General features: G+C 44.1%; 1 protein-coding gene across 4 annotated transcripts in view; it reads left to right on the top strand.

Moving 5' to 3' along the window:
* The window catches only part of NCAPG2 (non-SMC condensin II complex subunit G2), a 61,105-nt gene that overhangs the window by 30,980 nt on the left and 10,937 nt on the right, over nucleotides 1-19,188 (top strand). For 3 of the 4 annotated variants that reach the window (XR_005021327.1, XM_036864493.1, XM_036864494.1), the window contains exons 16-25: nucleotides 2,479-2,652; nucleotides 4,568-4,638; nucleotides 5,604-5,757; nucleotides 5,858-6,031; nucleotides 6,730-6,846; nucleotides 6,932-7,072; nucleotides 12,930-13,029; nucleotides 16,104-16,291; nucleotides 17,228-17,368; nucleotides 18,801-18,904. Coding sequence is in view for 3 of the 4 variants with exons in the window: in XM_036864493.1 (XP_036720388.1) it covers nucleotides 2,479-2,652; nucleotides 4,568-4,638; nucleotides 5,604-5,757; nucleotides 5,858-6,031; nucleotides 6,730-6,846; nucleotides 6,932-7,072; nucleotides 12,930-13,029; nucleotides 16,104-16,291; nucleotides 17,228-17,368; nucleotides 18,801-18,904 (1,364 nt within the window). In the remaining variant the exon portion in view is untranslated. The remainder of the gene's footprint in view (nucleotides 1-2,478; nucleotides 2,653-4,567; nucleotides 4,639-5,603; nucleotides 5,758-5,857; nucleotides 6,032-6,729; nucleotides 6,847-6,931; nucleotides 7,073-12,929; nucleotides 13,030-16,103; nucleotides 16,292-17,227; nucleotides 17,369-18,800; nucleotides 18,905-19,188) is intronic. The other variant, XM_036864495.1, reaches the window with a different exon arrangement.

Consider the following 19,188-nt stretch of genomic DNA (forward strand, 5'->3'; position numbering starts at 1 on the left):
GGGCTGGGGTTGGGGCCACAGGGATGGGGACAGGGCCACGGGGTTGGGGACAAGGCTGGGGTTGGGGCCACGGGGTCAGGGAACGGTGACGGGGACCGGTACAGGTGCTTCTCCCGCGGGAGAAGGGCAGGGCAGCAAGGCAGAGGTGTTATTTCCACAAGCCGTTACCTTAGCAATATTTTTATTTTCCATTTATTCCTTTAGTACTGATACTTCACCTGATTATTTTGGAGGATCATAAGTAATTTTCTAGAAAGAATTTCTGTGTATCCTTTGTAAGTTCACTGTGGAGTTTGAGTAGGATTTAATACAAAGGAAAAATTATTATTGGTGACACTCTTTTCCCAGTTTTCTTCACCTTAAGCTTCTGTATATTTTAATTCGACCTGGGGGTGGCACACGTGGATTGGGTCCGGACGTTACCGTATTTTACAACTAGATGGGTGGTGGCGCTCTTCAGGATTTATTCACCACCACTGCCCTAAAATTCTACTAGAAACGTCGTGGGGTTGAATTTTTGGGAATGAGCTTTATTTAGAATTGTCTTTGAAAAAGTAATTTATCAAGGAGGCTATATAGCTGGTGTTTCTTCAGAATCCAAAGTGACCAATTATATCATTAAAAAAGGAACATTTAAGACTTAGACTCATATTACTTATGAGCAGTATCTTAGGCTTATAAACAAACTCTCATGCTTATATGTACCTCTAAAGTAACAATTTTGGGTAGTTTTGTGGTGCTATGTAGATTAGGAAACTGGCCTTTAAAAGAAAGTCACAAGATGTTGAATATACTTCAATTAAAAGCAAAAAAAATGAAAGTCACAGAAGATAGTTTTGCCCTTTTGATGAAATGTGGTGCGCGCTGGCTGCAGGGTGAGGCTCCTGTGCCGTCCGGCCGCCCCTGCCTCCGTGTCCCTGCCTCCGCGTCCCCGCCCTGGGTGCAGGCCCTTGGCCCTTGAGAGCCAGGAGCCGACAGGGTCGCCCCGCGCTGAGGCTGGGGCTGCGCCGGCGGGCTGTTTGTGGGGCTCAGTCGGCCTGCCCGGGGGCTGGGCGGAGCACTCCCCGGACCCCACCCGCCCCCCCGCCTCAGCCTCCCCTCTCCTCTCCGTCCACTGGGGCAGAAGCGGGAGGAGAGAGAAGAGCCTGATGTCATCTTAATGGCCGAGCCTGCCTGGCAGATCCATCAGCTCACAGGCCGGTTCAGCCGGGAGCGTCTGGAGCTGGTTCTGCTTTCTTGGTGGGATTTGAGTTCCTCTTTTCAGGGTGTTCCCCTCAGCATATGGGTTGGGTGGGCAGAATGTTTTAGGAAAGTGATTCTATAACTTTAGAGACCCTCACTGGGATGCCAGCTCCAGGCTCGCGGGGCCCTGCGCCTCTGGGCCACCCCTTCACACTCGTGCTGATGGATGGTGGAAGTGGTTTCGCCAAAAAGTGAAAACTGTTATAGTTTTTAAATACTGAAGGCACCCTCCACCCCCTTATTAAACCTAGACATTATTGAGAAAGCTTGCATTTTATCACATTTTAGGTCAGTTTCTGTACCGTTAGAAAACACAAGGGTTTAGAAATATGTAGCTCTATTGTAACCGGTAGTAGAAAAAAATACAATTTGCCGTCTGGATGTTGTCATTCTAAGAATATTTAATGGCTAAAGCATAATTTTTTGAATTGGTTCTTTTACCTTTTCACATTGCTATCTACTAAAAATCTCTGCTTTCTGTTTAATGAAATCTTACTTAGGAACTTAGCATATTTTTGTAAAGGAGAAGTGGTGGCTTTCTCAGGGGACTTTAATGATAAGAGTGCTATGCTAATCATTAGAATGTAAAAAGTAAAATTAAATACAGATTGAAGTTTTGTCAATTTGTTATCTATATCATTCTCATAGTAGTGTCTAAGCCTTTAGTAGTTTCATTGCTTTTTAAATTTAGCCATAAGTCATTCCAGGTATTAAGTGCCTATTGAAAAATCTAACTTTATATAGCAACTACTTTTGTTTTTTCTGTGTGCCCTCATTAATTAAGTTAATTTGTTCGCCGTATCTTTTCCCATTACATCCGAGTAGCACAAAAATACCAACCCCTGAAATGAATCCTGCTTTGCATCTCAAGGTAGCCTTTCCAGGAAGTGGCCCGTGTGGCAAGTTGTTGGAGTTTGTCACAGTCCCCGGACAGGGCTGGCGTCTGAAGTGGAGCGCGCGCAGGCGAGCGTGTGGTGCTGGGGAGGCGGCCCCTCCCCGCTGCGCAGACAAGGAGGGCTTCACTAGAAAACACTCAGACATGGGGTGCTGTCCCTCCCCACCAGCCCACAAACCAGAGCAGCCCACGGTCACACCACAGTCTTAGGGGTTCTATCTGCCTCTCCCTCCATCTCTGCCTTAGGTCTGGAATTCTGAGATATGCTTTTAGACACAGTGCTGTTCTCTTGAGCATTATTATGATTTGATTCTTTCACAGTACAATTTTTTTTATCTTAGGCTCTGGACCAAACGCTGTCAATAAGCGATGCCGCGTCCATGGCGGGTTTGTTAGAGATCGTTGTGATTCTCTGGAGAAGCATTCACAGGAGTATGGAGAATAACAAAGAGGCCAAAGTGTACACCGTTAGCAAGTTCGCCTCTATGCTGCCAGAGTACATGAAGGTGTTTAAGGTAAGCCTGGCCCCCCTGCTAAAGCAGGCGCGCGAGGTCACGTCTGTGCAGAAGCAGCCTCTGGACCTGCTGCTCGTCTGCAGAGCCGGGGGCGGAGCCACCTCCCACCCTGCAGGCCGCTCAGCCTCTCTCCCTTCACGGGGTGAGGCCACGTGTCCTCCAGCCTCCATCCCGGCACCCAGAGACTTGTCTGGGGGAGCACTGGTTTTCTGTCTCTAATGGCCCGACACTATTTTAGAATCTGGTTTGATTTGCTGGGAGTTGAGAAAGAGGAATTTGTGAACATCAAGATGTAGTAGCACCTTGGTTTTGGGGGCAATTTTAGGCATTTGACGGCATCCGGCAAGCACATATTTCTGAAGTATCTGAGTTGTGTCTGTGTTATTGGGACAGACAGAACTGTGTGCATAACTTCTGTTTGGAGGAAGGAAACCTCCTCATTCCTTGACTTTCTATTTCTGAGCAAAGGCCATATTTCAAAACCAATGGAAATAAAACTGCTATGTAGAAATGCAAATTTATTCCTAATTATGAAGAAAGCGTGGCTTAAATATAGAAAGGTCATAGGTCTTATGAATCACCCTTCTCTTGGTAAATTTTACTTTTGGTTCTTCTACAACTGCTTATGTGACCTTGGACTTCTTAGCTTTTCTGAGCCATATTTCTGTGACTGTTATGTCTCCGAGCTCCATCCTGCCTCTGAAATGCAAACGTGACCTGTCTGTGAAGGTAAATAATCAAGGCTGCCCAAGTCACTAGGGCATTTAAAAGCTCAGATAATCACATGGGGCTGAGAATTAGAAGATAAACACAGAGGCCATAGGATACCGGATGAGATGACAGGTGAACAGTGTGGCCTGGGTGTGTCCAGGAAAAGGGAGGTGGTGAATTAAGTCTTTAATCCCGAATTATTCTGGCCAGAGAGCTTCTCTGCCCTCAGTACCTCCGAGAACCTTGTGGTTGGCCCATAAGTGGGTAAGGCCTCTGTAAGCCACACATGGAGTGGAATCAGGAGTAGCTGCCAGCCGACTGTTGTAACATCAAGAAAACATTTTCTTTATTGGGAGTTGGGGGTGAGGGTGGGTTCACTCTGACTGAATGCAGATTAATTACAGGCCAGATTGTGACATTGCACCTGTTTCTGTTTCATGTATATGTTCAGGAAAATTGTTGTTTCTTTTCCTTTTAGGGCCCATCTTCTTTCATCCTCTCATCTAACCAAGGGTATTTCTTATTAAGTGATCTTGATGGAGTCTGGTCTGTCTGCTCTGTTACTGTGATAATACTAGTGGTGGTGATGTAGCTGCAGTGGGGCCCGAGGTGGCTTCCTCACTCGGTTCCTGCCAAAGCCCCGCCCTCAGAGACCAGTCCTTCTCCGTGTGTTGTGCCAGCTGGTTGGGGTGTGGGATCTCATGGGACTTGGGTTTGGCCAGGTAGCTCCATTGCACTGCACTGTCTTCCTAAGGTATTCTGATTATTTTACTTAGGAACTTTTCTGACTAGTTTTATTCCCTTGAGTTTTATACTCAGGACACACTGAGTGTATAGAGTTGGTTTTTTTTTTTTTTTCCTTTTATCAGTATTGTTTTTCAAATACCAGTCAGTGCCTTGACAGCAAGGACTTTTGTCTATTCTGGTTACTGCTGTATTCCAAGGATCTCCTGGTACACAGTAGGTGCTTAATAAATATTTGCTCAAATAATTCATCACAGAAAGCAGTAAAGCGACCTATAAAAGTTTGAGAAGACCTATCAAGCCTAGTGCTTCCCGAGGGGTTACGTCCTCCTGTTGTGTGTTGAGAGTATCACTCTAATGCCTACCAAGCAGCTTTGAAAATGGGATCCTGGGAGTCATGGGGCCCTCGGGATCCCATTGCTTACGTTCCCTGTTGCTGTGTGTCTTTTCATGCTTTCAGGATGATCGCTGCAAGACCCCTCTGTCTGTGCTGGCCTCCCTGATGCCGGCCTCGGCTGTGCCCACCTTCAGGTGCCCGCCCTCTCCGTGCGCTCCTGGTCTCACTTGGCGACGCCTGCGTGACCTTCAAGCCCCCAGTGCTGTGCTCCCTGCCCCTGGCCTCCTCCCCTGTGGCAGGGAGAGCAGGGGATGTGGCTTCCAGGGCTCCGGGACTGCTGAGGGACACAGGAAGCCACCACGGGGAACTGAGAGTCTGGCGTTGTTCAAGTGCCAGATGGTGAGACGTGAGCCATCCCGCCGTCCACCACGGAGCCTTGGCCACACGTGACTCTGAGTGCTTAGAATGTGGAGACTGGGTTGGGGCGAGCTGTGTGTGCATCCTGGGGTGATGCAGACTCGGGGACTTGGTGTGAAAGAGGGATGTAACATGTTTCATCAGTAGTTTTCTACAGTGACCACGTCTTAAAGGATGTCGCGGGTAGGCTGGGCTAAATAAGATACATTATTGAAATTAATCTTGCCTTTTTAGACGTGGCTACTAGAACCTTTATAATGACACACGTGGCCTGCTTTTGTGGCTCACATTGTGTTTTTTATTGGGCAGTGTTGCGCTAGGGTGTTGGTTATTAACTCAGTAAAAATTACTTATTTTTATTCATATTTATAAAAAAAGAATGTTTTGATGCTGAACAAAAAGTATTGTCCCCAGATTACGGATCTTTACTCTAGAGTCTGACAGAGGCAACACAGAAACAAAAGGCCAGGGTTTGTAAGTGCCTGATGCGTCCTCAGTGCCTCACATCTAGGGGCCCCTGAAGCTGCTTTCAGGGTCAGCATTTTGTACTGGACCTTGTCCTGCGTAGTAATTGTGGGAAAACAGTGTATTTTTCCTGCGGTGGAGAACGTCTGAGAGTTCCCACGATAGGAAGGGCTTATGTACCCTCAGTTTTTAGCTTCTTCATTTTCCCCGCCTTTTAGAAAAGTGAGAAATTGCTACTGAGATATTAGATATGATTTTATATATGTGGCATTTTCAGCTGTGGTGTGATTTCCACACTAAGAAACCAAGAGGAAGGAACAGCCGACAAGAGCTACTGTATTCTGTTAGACTGTCTCTGTTCCTGGGGGCAAGTGGAACACATCCTGGAGCTCGTTTGTGACTCGCTGCCGGAGGAGCAGCCTCAGAGCAAGGTACACCTGTGTCATTTTTAAAGTTTGCTGAAGGAGGGTAGCTGTACGCTAGAACTCACGTGCTCTCCTGCTATGCGCCTCTCTCTCTCTGCGCTTTCAGGGTAACTCTGCGTCTAAGCGGAAAGTGCGGGTCCAGGACCCGCGCCCAGTCAAACCCGGGCTGGCGCTGGTCTACGTTGAGTACTTGCTGACCCACCCGAAGAATCGCGAGTGCCTGCTTTCCGCACCCCAGAAGAAACTGAACCGTCTTTTGAAAGCCCTTGAAACATCCAAGGTAACTTTGTAGAACACATGCAGGTGCCATGGAGGTTGAGTGATAGGGTAAGGTCTAAGTTTTCCACGTTTATAGTATAAAATTTTCACCTGGGGGCGGGATGGGACTGGGTGAACACTTCCAGGCCCTGGTCTTTCTAGCAAGTCGTGTTCAGAGCCCAGTGTCCTGTTGAGTCCAACTCTGAGGGTGAGCCGGTCTGTCGGAACAGGCCCGACGGCAGGAAGACTGCCCGCCACCCCAGGTCCCCTTGCGTTGGCCCTGCTCATCGACGAGGGAATTCCAGCCCCCTGAGTCCCGGGCAGGCTTTTCTAGGGCCCTTTGGAGAGCGAGTCCTGTGAATTTCCCATCTCCTCTCCCCGTCCTGGCTCTTCAGCCGTCTCCTCCAGGCCAGCCCTCGGAAGCAGCCTGTCACTGCCACTGCTGCCAGAGGCTCCCACCTATCAGCACCAGGCGTGGGACGTCGGCGGGATGGAGGGGGGAGCGGGGGCTGCAGGGGGCAAGGGCTGGACGAGCTTGACCCTGAGGGCTCCTTGAGCAGCACCTATGAAAAGCTGTCTTCCTGTCCCTTTACGGGAGGCTTGGAGGAGGGAGGACACTGGCCCTGCTGCTCTGGCAGCCCTCTCCCGGCGCAGCTGTGTCCTCACCTCATGCGCTGCCTGCTGAGCCGGGACCTGGCCTGCAGATGTCCTGTTCCACAGGTGGATCTGGAATCGATTTTGCAGTCGCCAGGTGGGAGCCCTCACCACCTAAGCGAGGGCGCTGTCCTGCGAGCCTTCAGCCTCCACTGCCGGTTGAGTATCCATCTTCAGCACAAGGTGCGTCCGCCAGCTTGGGTCAGAACACGGGGCGTATCGGCCCAGCGGCTCTGTGACTAACCTGTCTTCTGTTGTTGTTGGACAGTCCTGCTCAGAAGGCAAAGTTTACCTGTCCACTTTGGAAGACACTGGGTTTTGGTTAGAAAGCAAAGTTTTATCTTTTATCCAAGATCAAGAAGAAGAATATCTGAAGCTTCACAGGGTCGTTTATCAACAGATTATCCAGGTTAGAAGTCTTAAGACACAGAAACCCTTCTCCAAATTGTGATGTGCTTCCAGGTTTTATTTTCTAATTTAAAGCTGTAACTTTAGTCAGTAGTGCTGCTCTTCTTAAATACTTACAGTGGCATCTGAATATCTAGAGTTTATCTTTTTTTTTTCGTATGTTTATTTATTTGTTTCTTAGTTTTCATCCATTTTATACACATCAGTGTACACATGTCAATCCCAATCTCCCAATTCATCCCACCACCATCCCCCACCGCTTTCCCCCCTTGGTGTCCATACGTTTGTTCTCTGCATCTGTGTCTAAATTTCTGCCCTGCAAACCGGTTCATCTGTACCATTTTTCTAGGTTCCACGTGTACGTGTTAATATACGACATTTGTTTCTCTCTTTCTGACTTGCTTCACTCTGTATGACAGTCTCTAGGTCCATCCACATCTCTACAAATGACCCAATTTCATTCCTTTTTATGGCTGAGTAATATTCCATTGTATATATGTACCACATCTTCTTTATCCATTTGTCTGTCGATGGGCATTTAGGTTGCTTCCATGACCTGGCTATTGTAAATAGTGCTGCAGTGAACATTGGGGTGCATGTGTCTTTTTGAATTATGGTTTTCTCTGGGTATATGCCCAGTAGTGGGATTGCTGGGTCGTATGGTAGTTCTATTTTTAGTTTTTTAAGGAACCTCCATACTGTTCTCCATACTGGCTGTATCAATTTACATTCCCACCAACAGTGCAAGAGGGTTCCCTTTTCTCCACACCCTCTCCAGCATTTGTTGTTTGTAGATTTTCTGACGAAGCCCATTCTAACTGGTGTGAGGTGATACCTCATTGTAGTTCTGATTTGCATTTCTCTAATAATTAATGATGTTGAGCATCTTTTCATGTGCTTCGTGGCTGTCTGTATGTCTTCTTTGGAGAAATGCCTATTTAGATCTTCTGCCCATTTTTGGATTGGGGTGTTTGTTTCTTTAATATTGAGCTGAATGAGCTGTTTATATATTTTGGAGATTAATCCTTTGTTCATTGATTCACTTGCAAATATTTTCTCCCATTCTGAGAGTCGTCTTTTCGTCTTGTTTTTGGTTTCCTTTGCTGTGCAAAAGCTTTTAAGTTTCATTAGGTCCCATTTGTTTATTTTTGTTTTTATTTCCATTACTCTAGGAGGTGGATCAAAAAATATCTTGCTGTGATTAATGTCAAAGAGTGTTCTTCCTATGTTTTCCTCTAAGAGTTTTACACTGTCCAGTCTTACATTTAGGTCTCGAATCCATTTTGAGTTTATTTTTGTGTATGGTGTTAGGGAGTGTTCTAATTTCATTCTTTTACATGTAGCTGTCCAGTTTTCCCAGCACCACTTATTGAAGAGACTGTCTTTTCTCCATTGTATATCCTTGCCTCCTTTTTCATAGATTAGTTGACCATAGGTGTGTGGGTTTATCTCTGGGCTTTCTATCTTGTTCCATTGATCTATATTTCTGTTTTTGTGCCAGTACCGTATTGTCTTGATGACTGTAGCTTCGTAGTACAGTCTGAAGTCAGGGAATCTGATTCCTCCAGCTCCTTTTTTTTCCCTCAAGACTGCTTTGGCTCTTCGGGGTCTTTTGTGTCTCTATACAAATTTTAAGATTTTTTGTTCTAGTTCTGTAAAAAATGCCATTGGGAATTTGATAGGGATTGCATTGAATCTGTAGATTGCTTTGGGTAGTATAGCCATTTTCACAGTATTGATTCTTCCAATACAAGAACATGGTATATATCTCCATCTGTTGGTATCATCTTTAATTTCTTTCATCAGTGTCTTATAGTTTTCTGCATACAGGTCTTTTGTCTCCCTTGGTAGATTTATTCCTAGGTATTTTATTCTTTTTTTGCAATGGTAAATGGGAGTGTTTCCTTAGTTTCTCTTTCAGATTTTTCATCATTAGTGTATAGGAATGCAAGAGATTTCTGTGCATTAACTTTGTATCCTGCAACTTTACCAAATTCATTGATTAGCTCTAGTAGTTTTCTGGTAGCATCTTTGGGATTCTCTATGTATAGTATCATGTCATCTGCAAACAGTGACAGTTTTACTTCTTCTTTTCCAATTTGTATTCCTTTTATTTCTTTTTCTTCTGATTGCCGTGGTTAGGACTTCCAAAACTCTGTTGAATAATAGTGGTGAGAGTGGACATCCTTGTCTTGTTCCTGATCTTAGAGGAAATGCTTTCAGTTTTTCACCATTGAGAATGATGTTTCCTCTGGGTTTATCGTATATGGCCTTTATTGTGTTGAAGTAGGTTCCCTCTATGCCCACTTTCTGGAGAGTTTTTATCATAAATTGGTGTTGAATTTTGTCAAAAGCTTTTTCTGTGTGTATTGAGATGATCATATGTTTTTTTTTTTTTAAGTTTTTTTTAAAAATTAATTAATTAATTAATTTATGGCTGTGTTGGATCTTCGTTTCTGCGCGAGGGCTTTCTCTAGTTGTGGCAAGCGGGGGCCACTCTTCATCGCGGTGCGCGGGCCTCTCACTATCGCGGCCTCTCTTGTTGCGGAGCACAGGCTCCAGACGCGCAGGCTCAGTAGTTGTGGCTCACGGGCCCAGTTGCTCTGCGGCATGTGGGATCTTCCCAGACCAGGGCTCGAACCCGTGTCCCCTGCATTGGCAGGCAGATTCTCAACCACTGCGCCACCAGGGAAGCCCGATCATGTGGTTTTTATTCTTCAGTTTGTTAATATGCTGTATCACATTGATTGATTTGCGTATATTGAAGAATCCTTGCATCACTGGGATAAATCCCACTTGATCATGGTGTATGATCCTTTTAATGTGTTGTTGGATTCTCTTTGCTAGTATTTTGTTGAGGATTTTTACATCTATATTCATCAGTGACATTGGTCTGTAATTTTCTTTTTTTGTAGTATCTTTGTCTGGTTTTGGTATCAGGGTGATGGTGACCTCATAGAATGAGTTTGGGAGTGTTCCTTCCTCTGCAATTTTTTTCGAAGAGTTTGAGAAGGATGGGTGTTAGCTCTTCTCTAAATGTTTGATAGAATTCACCTGTGAAGCCATCTGGTCCTGGACTTTTGTTTGTTGGAAGATTTTTAATCACAGTTTCCATTTCATTACTTGTGATTGGTCTGTTCATATTTTCTGTTTCTTCCTGGTTCAGTCTTGGAAGGTTATACCTTTCTAAGAATTTGTCCATTTCTTCCAGGTTGTCAGTTTTGTTGGCATAGAGTTGCTTGTAGTAGTCTGTTAGGATGCTTTGTATTTCTGTGGTGTCTGTTGTAACTTCGCCTTTTTCATTTCTAATTTTATTGATTTGAGTCCTCTCCCTGTTTTTCTTGATGAGTCTGCCTAATGGTTTATCAATTTTGTTTATCTTCTCAAAGAACCAGGTTTTAGTTTTATTGATCTTTGCTTTGTTTTCTTTGTTTCTATTTCATTTACTTCTGGTCTGATCTTTATGATTTCTTTCCTTCTGCTAACTTTGGGTTTTGTTTGTTCTTCTTTCTCTAGTTCCTTTAGGTTTAAGGCTAGATTGTTTATTTGAGATTTTTCTTGTTTCTTGAGGTAGGCTTGTATAGCTATACACTTCCCTCTTAGAACTGCTTTTGCCGCATCCCATAGGTTTTGGATCATCATGTTTTCATTGTCATTTGTCTCTAGGTAATTTTTGATTTCCTCTTTGATTTCTTCAGTGATCTCTTGGTTACTTAGTAACGTATTGTTTAGCCTCCATGTGTCTGTGTTTTTTACGTTTTTTTCCCTGTAATTGATTTCTAATCTCATAGCGTTGTGGTCAGAAAAGATGCTTGATATGATTCCAGTTTTCTTAGATTTACTGAGCCTTGATTTGTGACCCAAGATGTGGTATCTCCTGGAGAATGTTCCGTGCGCACTTGAGAAGAAAGTGTAATCTGCTGTTTTTGGATGCAATGTCCTATATATATCAATTAAATCTATCTGGTCTACTGTGTCATTTAAAGCTTGTGTTTCCTTATTAATTTTCTGTCTGGATGATCTGTCCATTGGTGTAAGTGAGGTGTTAAAGTCCCCCACTATTATTGTGTTACTGTCGATTTCCTTTTATAGCTGTTAGCAGTTGCCTTATGTATTGAGGTACTCCTATGTTGGGTGCATATATATTTATAATTGTTATATCTTCTTCTTGGATTGATCCCTTGATCATTATGTAGTGTCCTTCCTTGTCTCTTGTAACATTCTTTATTTTAAAGTCTATTTGATATGAGTATTGCTACTCCAGCTTTCTTTTGATTTCCATTTGCATGGAATATCTTTTTCCATCCCCCTCACTTTCAGTCTGTATGTGTGCCTAGGTCTGAGGTGGGTCTCTTGTAGACAGCATATATATGAGTCTTGTTTTTGTATCCACTCAGCAAACTTGTGTCTTTTGGTTGGAGCATTTAATCCATTCACGTTTAAGGTAATTATCAATATGTATGTTCCTATGACCATTTTCTTAATTGTTTTGGGTTTGTTTTTGTAGGTCCTTTTCTTCTCTTGTGTTTCCCACTTAGAGAAGTTCCTTTAGCATTTGTTGTAGAGCTGGTTTGGTGGTGCTGAATTCTGTTAGCTTTGCTTGTCTGTAAAGCTTTTGATTTCTGCATCGAATCTGAATGAGATCCTAGCAGGGTAGAGTAATCTTGGTTGTAGGTTCTTCCCTTTCATCACTTTAAGTATATCATGCCACTCTGTTCTAGCTTGTAGAGTTTCTGCTGAGAAATCAGCTGTTAACCTTATGGGAGTTCCCTTGTATGTTATTTGTCGTTTTTCTCTTGGGGCTTTCAATAAGTTTTCTTTGTCTTTCTTTAATTTTTGTTAATTTGATTACTATGTGTCTTCGCGTGTTTCTCCTTGGGTTTATCCTGTATGGGATTCTCTCTGCTTCCTGGACTTTGGTGGCTATTTCCTTTCCCATGTTAGGGAAGTTTTTGACTATAATCTCTTCAAATATTTTCTCAGGTCCTTTCTCTCTCTCTTCTCCTTCTGGGACCCCTATAATGCGAATGTTGTTGCGTTTAATGTTGTCCCAGAGGTCTCTTAGGCTGTCTTCATTTCTTTTCATTCTTTTTTCTTTATTCTGTTCCGCAGCAGTGAATTCCACCATTCTGTCTTCCAGGTCACTTATCTGTCCTTCTGCCTCAGTTATTCTGCTATTGATTCCTTCTAGTGTATTTTTCATTTCTGTTATTGTATTGTTTATCTCTGTTTGTTTGTTTGTTTGTTCTTTAATTCTTCTAGGTCTTTGTTAAACATTTCTTGCATCTTCTCAATCTTTGCCTCCATTCTTTTTCCGAGGTCCTGGATCATCTTCACTGTCATTATTCTGAATTCTTTTTCTGGAAGGTTGCCTATCTCCATTTCATTTAGTTGTTTTTCTGGGGTTTTATTATGTTCCTTCATCTGGTACATAGCCCTCTGCCTTTTCAACTTGTCTGTCTCTCTGTGAATGTGGTTTTTGTTCCACAGGCTGCAGGATTGTAGTTCTTCTTGCTTCTGTTGTCTGCCCTCTGGTGGATGAGGCTGTCTTAGAGTTTATCTTTTTGCAAAGCATAAACTGAATAATTTTAATGTAATTTGACACATTGCACGTAACACGTGTTCAGTAATGTTTCTGGAATTACATAAAATGTGTTTTTAGATTTCTTATGGAAAGAGAAATGAGAATTAATGTATCTTTATGGAAATTTCTTTTTAAACATCTTTGTAGACATCTGCTTTATGAGACCCCTAGTGGTACCCTTAGATGTTAGGAGCTTTACCAGCTGGATGTCCCCTCTTGTCCCTTCTGTGGCCTTTGTTGGGTAATCACATCATCATGTCTACCTCTCTTACAGACCTACCTGACTGTGTGCAAAGATGTCATTTTGGTCGGCCTTGGTGACTGTATGTTTCAGACACAGCTTTTACAGCGGAGCCTTGGAATCATGCAAACAGGTACTTCATTTATTAAAGGACTAGTTTAGAGCAACTAGCTGTCAGAACCAGCCCCTCTCTCCCTCCTTCACTTTGCTGGTCAGGACTCTCGTTTTTAAGTGACAGATGTGTAGCACATACTAGCTTACACCAAAAGAGGAATTAACAGGCTGAGGCAGCCAGGAAGTTCAGAGGTGTTTCTGGCCTCGGACGTGACCAAGTACAGAGTTTCTGGCAAGGTCTTGGGATTCTCCTCCGGTGGTTTGTGTGATTGCGGCTGCTCTGCCGTGTGGTCACCAGCACGGCCCCAGCCTGTCTGCTGCTCCTGTCTGGTGTCTGTCATCGTCTGCGTGCAAGTCAGGAGCTGTTTAATGTTGCCCCCCCCACCCCCCTGAGACCACTGGGAAGTTGCTGTCACCCCAAGGACAGGAGCCCTGGTAACTAATACCATGGCGTCCACACAAGTTAAATGTGTTCAGTGAGTGAGTGAGAAGTTGGCCTCCTTCCAGGTGGGCTGGGCTTAGGGATTATCTGGAGCATCACATCCCGGGGGGCCGGGCCAGATCCTTGCAGCCCCGTCTCATTGTGGCGGGGGGAGTGTGGGTGGACCCAGGATGCCTCCTCTGCCTCGGGTCATGGGCTGGCTGAGACGGGCACCGCTGGGCTGTGACCCCTGCCCGCCGCCTACCTGGGGCAGCCGAGTCGGCACAGAACACCCCAGTGCTACAGTTGGTTCTTCCTGAGATCCCTAGAAGCTTGGAAGTGCATAATTTGAATTTCTTTAAGCCTAAATATTTGCTAAAAGAGATTGAAAATATTATCATTTACCAAATTCAACATTAAGTTTGCAGTTAGCTCTCTGGGGTCTTTTGCTGTAGTCTTGAGTATCGTCGTGCAGACCCCGGGGAAGTCTTGGCCACAAACCCCACAGCTTCTTTCTTTCATGGTTCTGCCCCTGAGGTTGGCACTTGGCCTGCATGGGAGCTGGGGTGGCAGTCACTCTGCTCTGCTGTCTCGAGTGTACGTGTCCTTAATCTGTAATTACAAGCAAGATTTTACATTATTTGGTTACAATATCCACAAAGACTAAATATTAAATAGACGAAATGTTTTTTGTTTTAAAATCTAACTTTTTCCTTTGTTTAAGTCTTCATAACTCTCACTTTCTATTGTGAAAACAGCGTTTTAAACTTAAGCTTAATGATTGAAACATTAAAAATGATTTGCATTTTTAAACTCACTTTATCATTTAAGAATTATTTTCCCCTAAGGATTGAATCTATTTTTAGTATTTATAAAATTTTCCAAGGAGCTAATAAGAATTTTAGATCTCCAATGTAGCCAGTAAGCTACTGACCTTACCTTCGACCAAGCTGAAATGATCTTTGTATTTATACATTCTAAGAATCGGGATTTCCCAGGAGAGAATCAACTGTGTGCTCATTCTTTGTAGTCCTGTTACAAATGAGATTATACTTTGCAGTCTACCTAGGTAAGCCCAGAGTCTGTTCTCTGGACTTGCTCTACTTGAAAGAGTCCTAATAGAATATTTAAATTTAAAACTCAGTCACATTTATGTTATTAACATTTGAGCGTGGCGTTCTCCATGCTGAAGTGCGTATTCTGGAAGAGATGTCCTTGAATACAGCTGAGTTCCCACACATAACCCAGATGTAAACAGCTCAGTTCATAGTTTACTTAACCACCACCTATATATATTTGGTTATAACACACGTATGGCTTGAATGTAATGAAATAACTTTCAATTAAAACTTTCAACATTTCAGATTTTTGTCAGTAGTAAAGACATTAGTTAGTGTGAGGTTCTCCCACTGCACCAGGACCTTGAGGGTGGATGCAAGGGGACAGGCCCCCTTGTCCTCAGAGCCCTGTCACCCTCAGCGTGTTGGCCTCTGCTGAGCTGCTGCCTCACTGCCTGCTTCACTGAAATGACTGATACGTGGAGAATGTATCTGTCTGCCTTCTTCTAGATAAAGAGATTTGTTTCTTGAAAGTTTCTGTTAAGTTTGCAAAGACTCTCCAAACTTTGTGTTGATTCTGGTAGTGCCGTACACCTTTTGAGGGGCAAACTCAACTGGAACGTGACCATTTCTTTTACTTACTTTAGTAGATAAATTTGGATTCGGGGTTAGTTTCTTATTTCTGTCTCAAGCAGAACTTATATGTCTATTAATCTCTTTCATAAATCAAGGAGCTTCCCTATTAGGGCCACATGATTCCTATGTAAGGTAGGAGAGGTCATAACGCTTTGTCCCCTAGATACTAATCTTTTAACGAGGAACATTATTTCTGTGCTTTTCTATGTGACAGGTTTTTAAAAAATATACATGTATAGTTTATATAGTATATACTTTTAAATGTACATAAGGAAGAATCATGGTTCCGGCCCAGTCCACCAGGGATGCAGCCCTGCATGCAGAGCTGAAGGTTAGTCAGCGGTGGGCAGTGCGAGGTGCAGCATGGGTGCAGAGTGGGGCAGGGGCGTGGGAGGGCGCGGCCGCTGGCTCTGTTGGCAGCGCAGCTTACAGGCCAGTCTGGGTAGAAACAAAAAAGAAAATTGAAGGTCCTCAGGATGGATTGTAGAATTGAGTTCACACTCTGAAAACATTTTACCAAATCGTTGCCACACAGGAAAGGAGAGAAAGACACCAACAAACTACACAGCGCTGGGGATTTAACAGAGTTGGCCTCGGAGATTCTTAGGTCATAGTTTGAAAGCTCTAGGGTCTTTCCTCTCAGACCTGTCATCGATGTCACCATCGTGTGAGCAAGTAAGGCACACCCTCCACCCAGGTGTTCAGGGAACTGCAATGTCCACACACGCAGCGCTTCTTAGTGCCTGAGCCAGGTGGGCTGTTACCGTTACTGAAGGCATCGGCTTTGTATGTGATAAAAGGAGCAAGTCGTGTGCGTGTATGTCTGTTAGGCTTTATATTCATCTGACCGACCTGGTACTGGCTCGCCAGTAACACTCTCTTTTAAGTTACCGTAATATACATGTGTTAAGTGAAAAATGTAATAATTTCAACTAATTGTGTGATTAAATAACTGATTTTTTTCAACTTTCTTTCCAGTGAAGGGTTTCTTTTATGTTTCATTACTTCTTGGCATTCTGAAAGAGGTAACCAGAAGCTCCTTGACGCAGAAAGCAGATTCAGAGAAAGAAGTCTCAACACTGTTTGATTTGGTGCAGAAAGTATTTCAGCAGATGTTGGAATGTATGGCGCGGAGCTTCAGGAAGCAACCAGAAGAAGGCTTGCAGGTACTGGCGCCTCCCCAGGGCGGGACAGAGGGACTAAAGGGGCAGCGCCCACCTGGTGGACCAGGGTGTGCGGAGCCAGGCCTGCTCACACGCTGGGGCCGTCGGGCGGGGAGCGGTGCCACGCCGGCAGGAAGTGGCTGCCAGGTGCCACCTGCAGCTGGGGCTGCCAGCCCTCTCCCTGGGGTGGCACGCTCTGGGGCAGGAGGCGAGGGAGGCCAGGGGCCCACCTCGGGCCACCGGTCTGGGGACGGTGTTGGCGTGTTCAGGTCCGTAGGCCAACGGCCCGAGTGCTCCTCTGCCCAGCAGGACAGAAGCAGAGAATGAATACAGTAGCTCGTGAGTGCCCAGCTGTTAGTAGTAAAGATTTAAAAAATGCTTAAATGGGAGGATGTTTATGAACTATTGAAACTTTCAATTTTATCCTGTTTTAGCTGGTAGAGGTGATTGAAGGTTATTGGCCATATTTTCTGTAGCCTAGCTCATATTTGAGTTAATTTGAAATAGTCCTGTTTTTGATGAGTTGGTTCAAGTGTCTGTGATCTATTTACGGAATTTGTGCCAAAATTTGTTTTCTTTTCTCACCATTGTCTGCGCAGCTTCTTTCAGAACACGTGGCCTCATAGTGGGTGTCTTCCCTTAACGTCAGTGATGTTTCTTCATCTTTCCTTTCGGAAACTTTAGTAACGTTACTGACGCTCCTATTCTTGGGGATTTTCCCTTGCTCTGGGGAACGAGTGTCACAAAGGCCCTTCCTGGCGGGCTTCAGCCCCGTGTGTCTCCCTCTGGTCGTGGTGCCCACCAGCTGCAGAGAGGACGGCGCGGCAGTGAGGCGGGGCGGATGGGACGGGCCCCGGGCCCCCGGGGGACAGCAGGAGGAGGCCTCCTTCTTGAAAGTGGCTTTTTAAGCGCTAACAATGACTGATGTGTTTTTCGTAGCTCCTTTATTCTGTTCAGACTCCTCTTCATGAATTTATCAGCACCGTGCAGTCCTGGCACGTGGACACGCCTGTCCACCGGGGCGTGCTCTCCACTCTGATTGCCGCGTCTGTGGTCGAGATAAGTCACCGGCTCCGAAAGGTGAAGTGTGTTGTCCTGAAACTGCTGTGTCTTGTTTTGACTATTCAAGAGGCTGTTTTCTGCTGGCAGCACATTTTTATGTTTTTCCAAGTATTTTTTTCAGAGCTCAGGTGTAGCGGGAGGTGTGCTTCTCCTGCAGCTCCACCTCACAGTTCTGTGGCTGGTTTGTGTTTAGAGTCACGTGACCATGGGGGGGAAACATGCTAAGGATGTTGTCGTTCTTCATTAAAACCAAGCTGCTCCTTGCATCGTGAATACTTCTTTTCGCCATATTTTAGAGGTTTAAGCGAGTTGATACATTTCTTAAGATTCCCCACCCCTGGCAGGCAGAAGTGGCCTGGTCAGTGGAGAGCAGGATGCACGACTGCTCGTGGGCTGTGTTTCTGGAATAGTTCACACCTCTGACTGCCTGGCTATACATGAGCCTTACTGGCCGTTTTCCTAGCAGTAGCCTATTTTATATGATTAGCCTACTTGGTTCAAGATTGACATAATCAGGCTGGTAATTCAGGTCACAACAAAAACCACTCTTTTCACGGCTTGGAATCCTGGTGGTAGCGAGTGAGGGCATGGAAGAATGCCTTAAGATAGTTAAATAATGAAGCGTTTTCTCAGTATGAAAAGCTGAAATCTGATAGGAAATAGCATTGAAATATACAAATGCAAACATAATGTGTGTAAATTTTGTATTATAAAATCACAAATATAAAGAAAGTTGACAAAATTCTGAGCCATTAATAGAATTTAAGGCCCTCCTGAAAGCTTGAAGGGAGGTCGTTTTGGTTTAGGAGCGAGATTCCTGGACTACACACAGCCCAAGAACTGGAAGTTGTTCGGGCCTGTGAGCTGCACAGCTGCTGACGACGAATCCGCCAGTGGCCTGTGGGCCATCGTGGCCCACGGTCTGTTTTTGTAAATAAACTTATATTGGAACATGACCAAGCCCATTTATTTACCTTTTTTCTATGGCTGCTTTGTGCTGTAACAGCAGAATTGAGTAGTTGTGGCAGAGATCGTTGTGCCCACAAAGCTGAAAATATTTACTCTTTAAATATTTACTATCTTACTACTTTATAGAAAAAGTTTGAGTTGAGAAAACCTGATCTGGACTAATAAGAGTAACGAGTTGTTTGCTTAGTGTAGAAACACGTTGTTTACAGAAGATAATCGAATTAAAGGGTGTTCCACAGAAGGCTTGTTGAGTGGCGTGTCTTTTTTCTTCTCTCCAGTTGATTGACACCACTGTGTATAGTAATAGGTTAATCATAATTATGGTAGGCATTGCAGCAATTAATAAAAATCATTGTTTTGAGTTTCTGGAAAGCCTTTCTCAAGTTTGGAAGAAAACCCAGGGAAGTGTAAAATGAGTGATTAGCGCAGTCTCAGTCTCAGTTCATGTTACTGACTTGACTTTTTTTTTTTTTTTTTTAAGGTTTCTGATACCAAAGAGCTTACTCCCCCAGAGGGTCTTGCAGCCCTTCCACCATTTTCAAGGTGTTTAATAGGAATAATAATAAAATCTCCGAATGTAGTCAGGTAATCCCTTTTTCTTTGCTGTTCTCTTAATCCTGTCGTGGCTGTAAGCTCTCAGTAACTTTAGCTCTATTCCTTTTACTCTCACCATTTCTCAAAAGTGCATTTTTTTCCTAAGAGAAAACATTCCATACAATTTTCTCTCATTTTATCAGAGATTAAAAATATTAGCATTATACAAAGAGAAATTCTAACTTTCTGAAAGATATATTCATCCAAATAGTCTCTGGTTATGCTTTATCATAACTACAGTTCATTTAGAGGGAAACATTTAAAATTTTAATGTC

The sequence above is a fragment of the Balaenoptera musculus genome, chromosome 9, assembly GCF_009873245.2.
Source record: "Balaenoptera musculus isolate JJ_BM4_2016_0621 chromosome 9, mBalMus1.pri.v3, whole genome shotgun sequence".
Classification (NCBI taxonomy): Eukaryota; Metazoa; Chordata; class Mammalia; order Artiodactyla; family Balaenopteridae; genus Balaenoptera; species Balaenoptera musculus.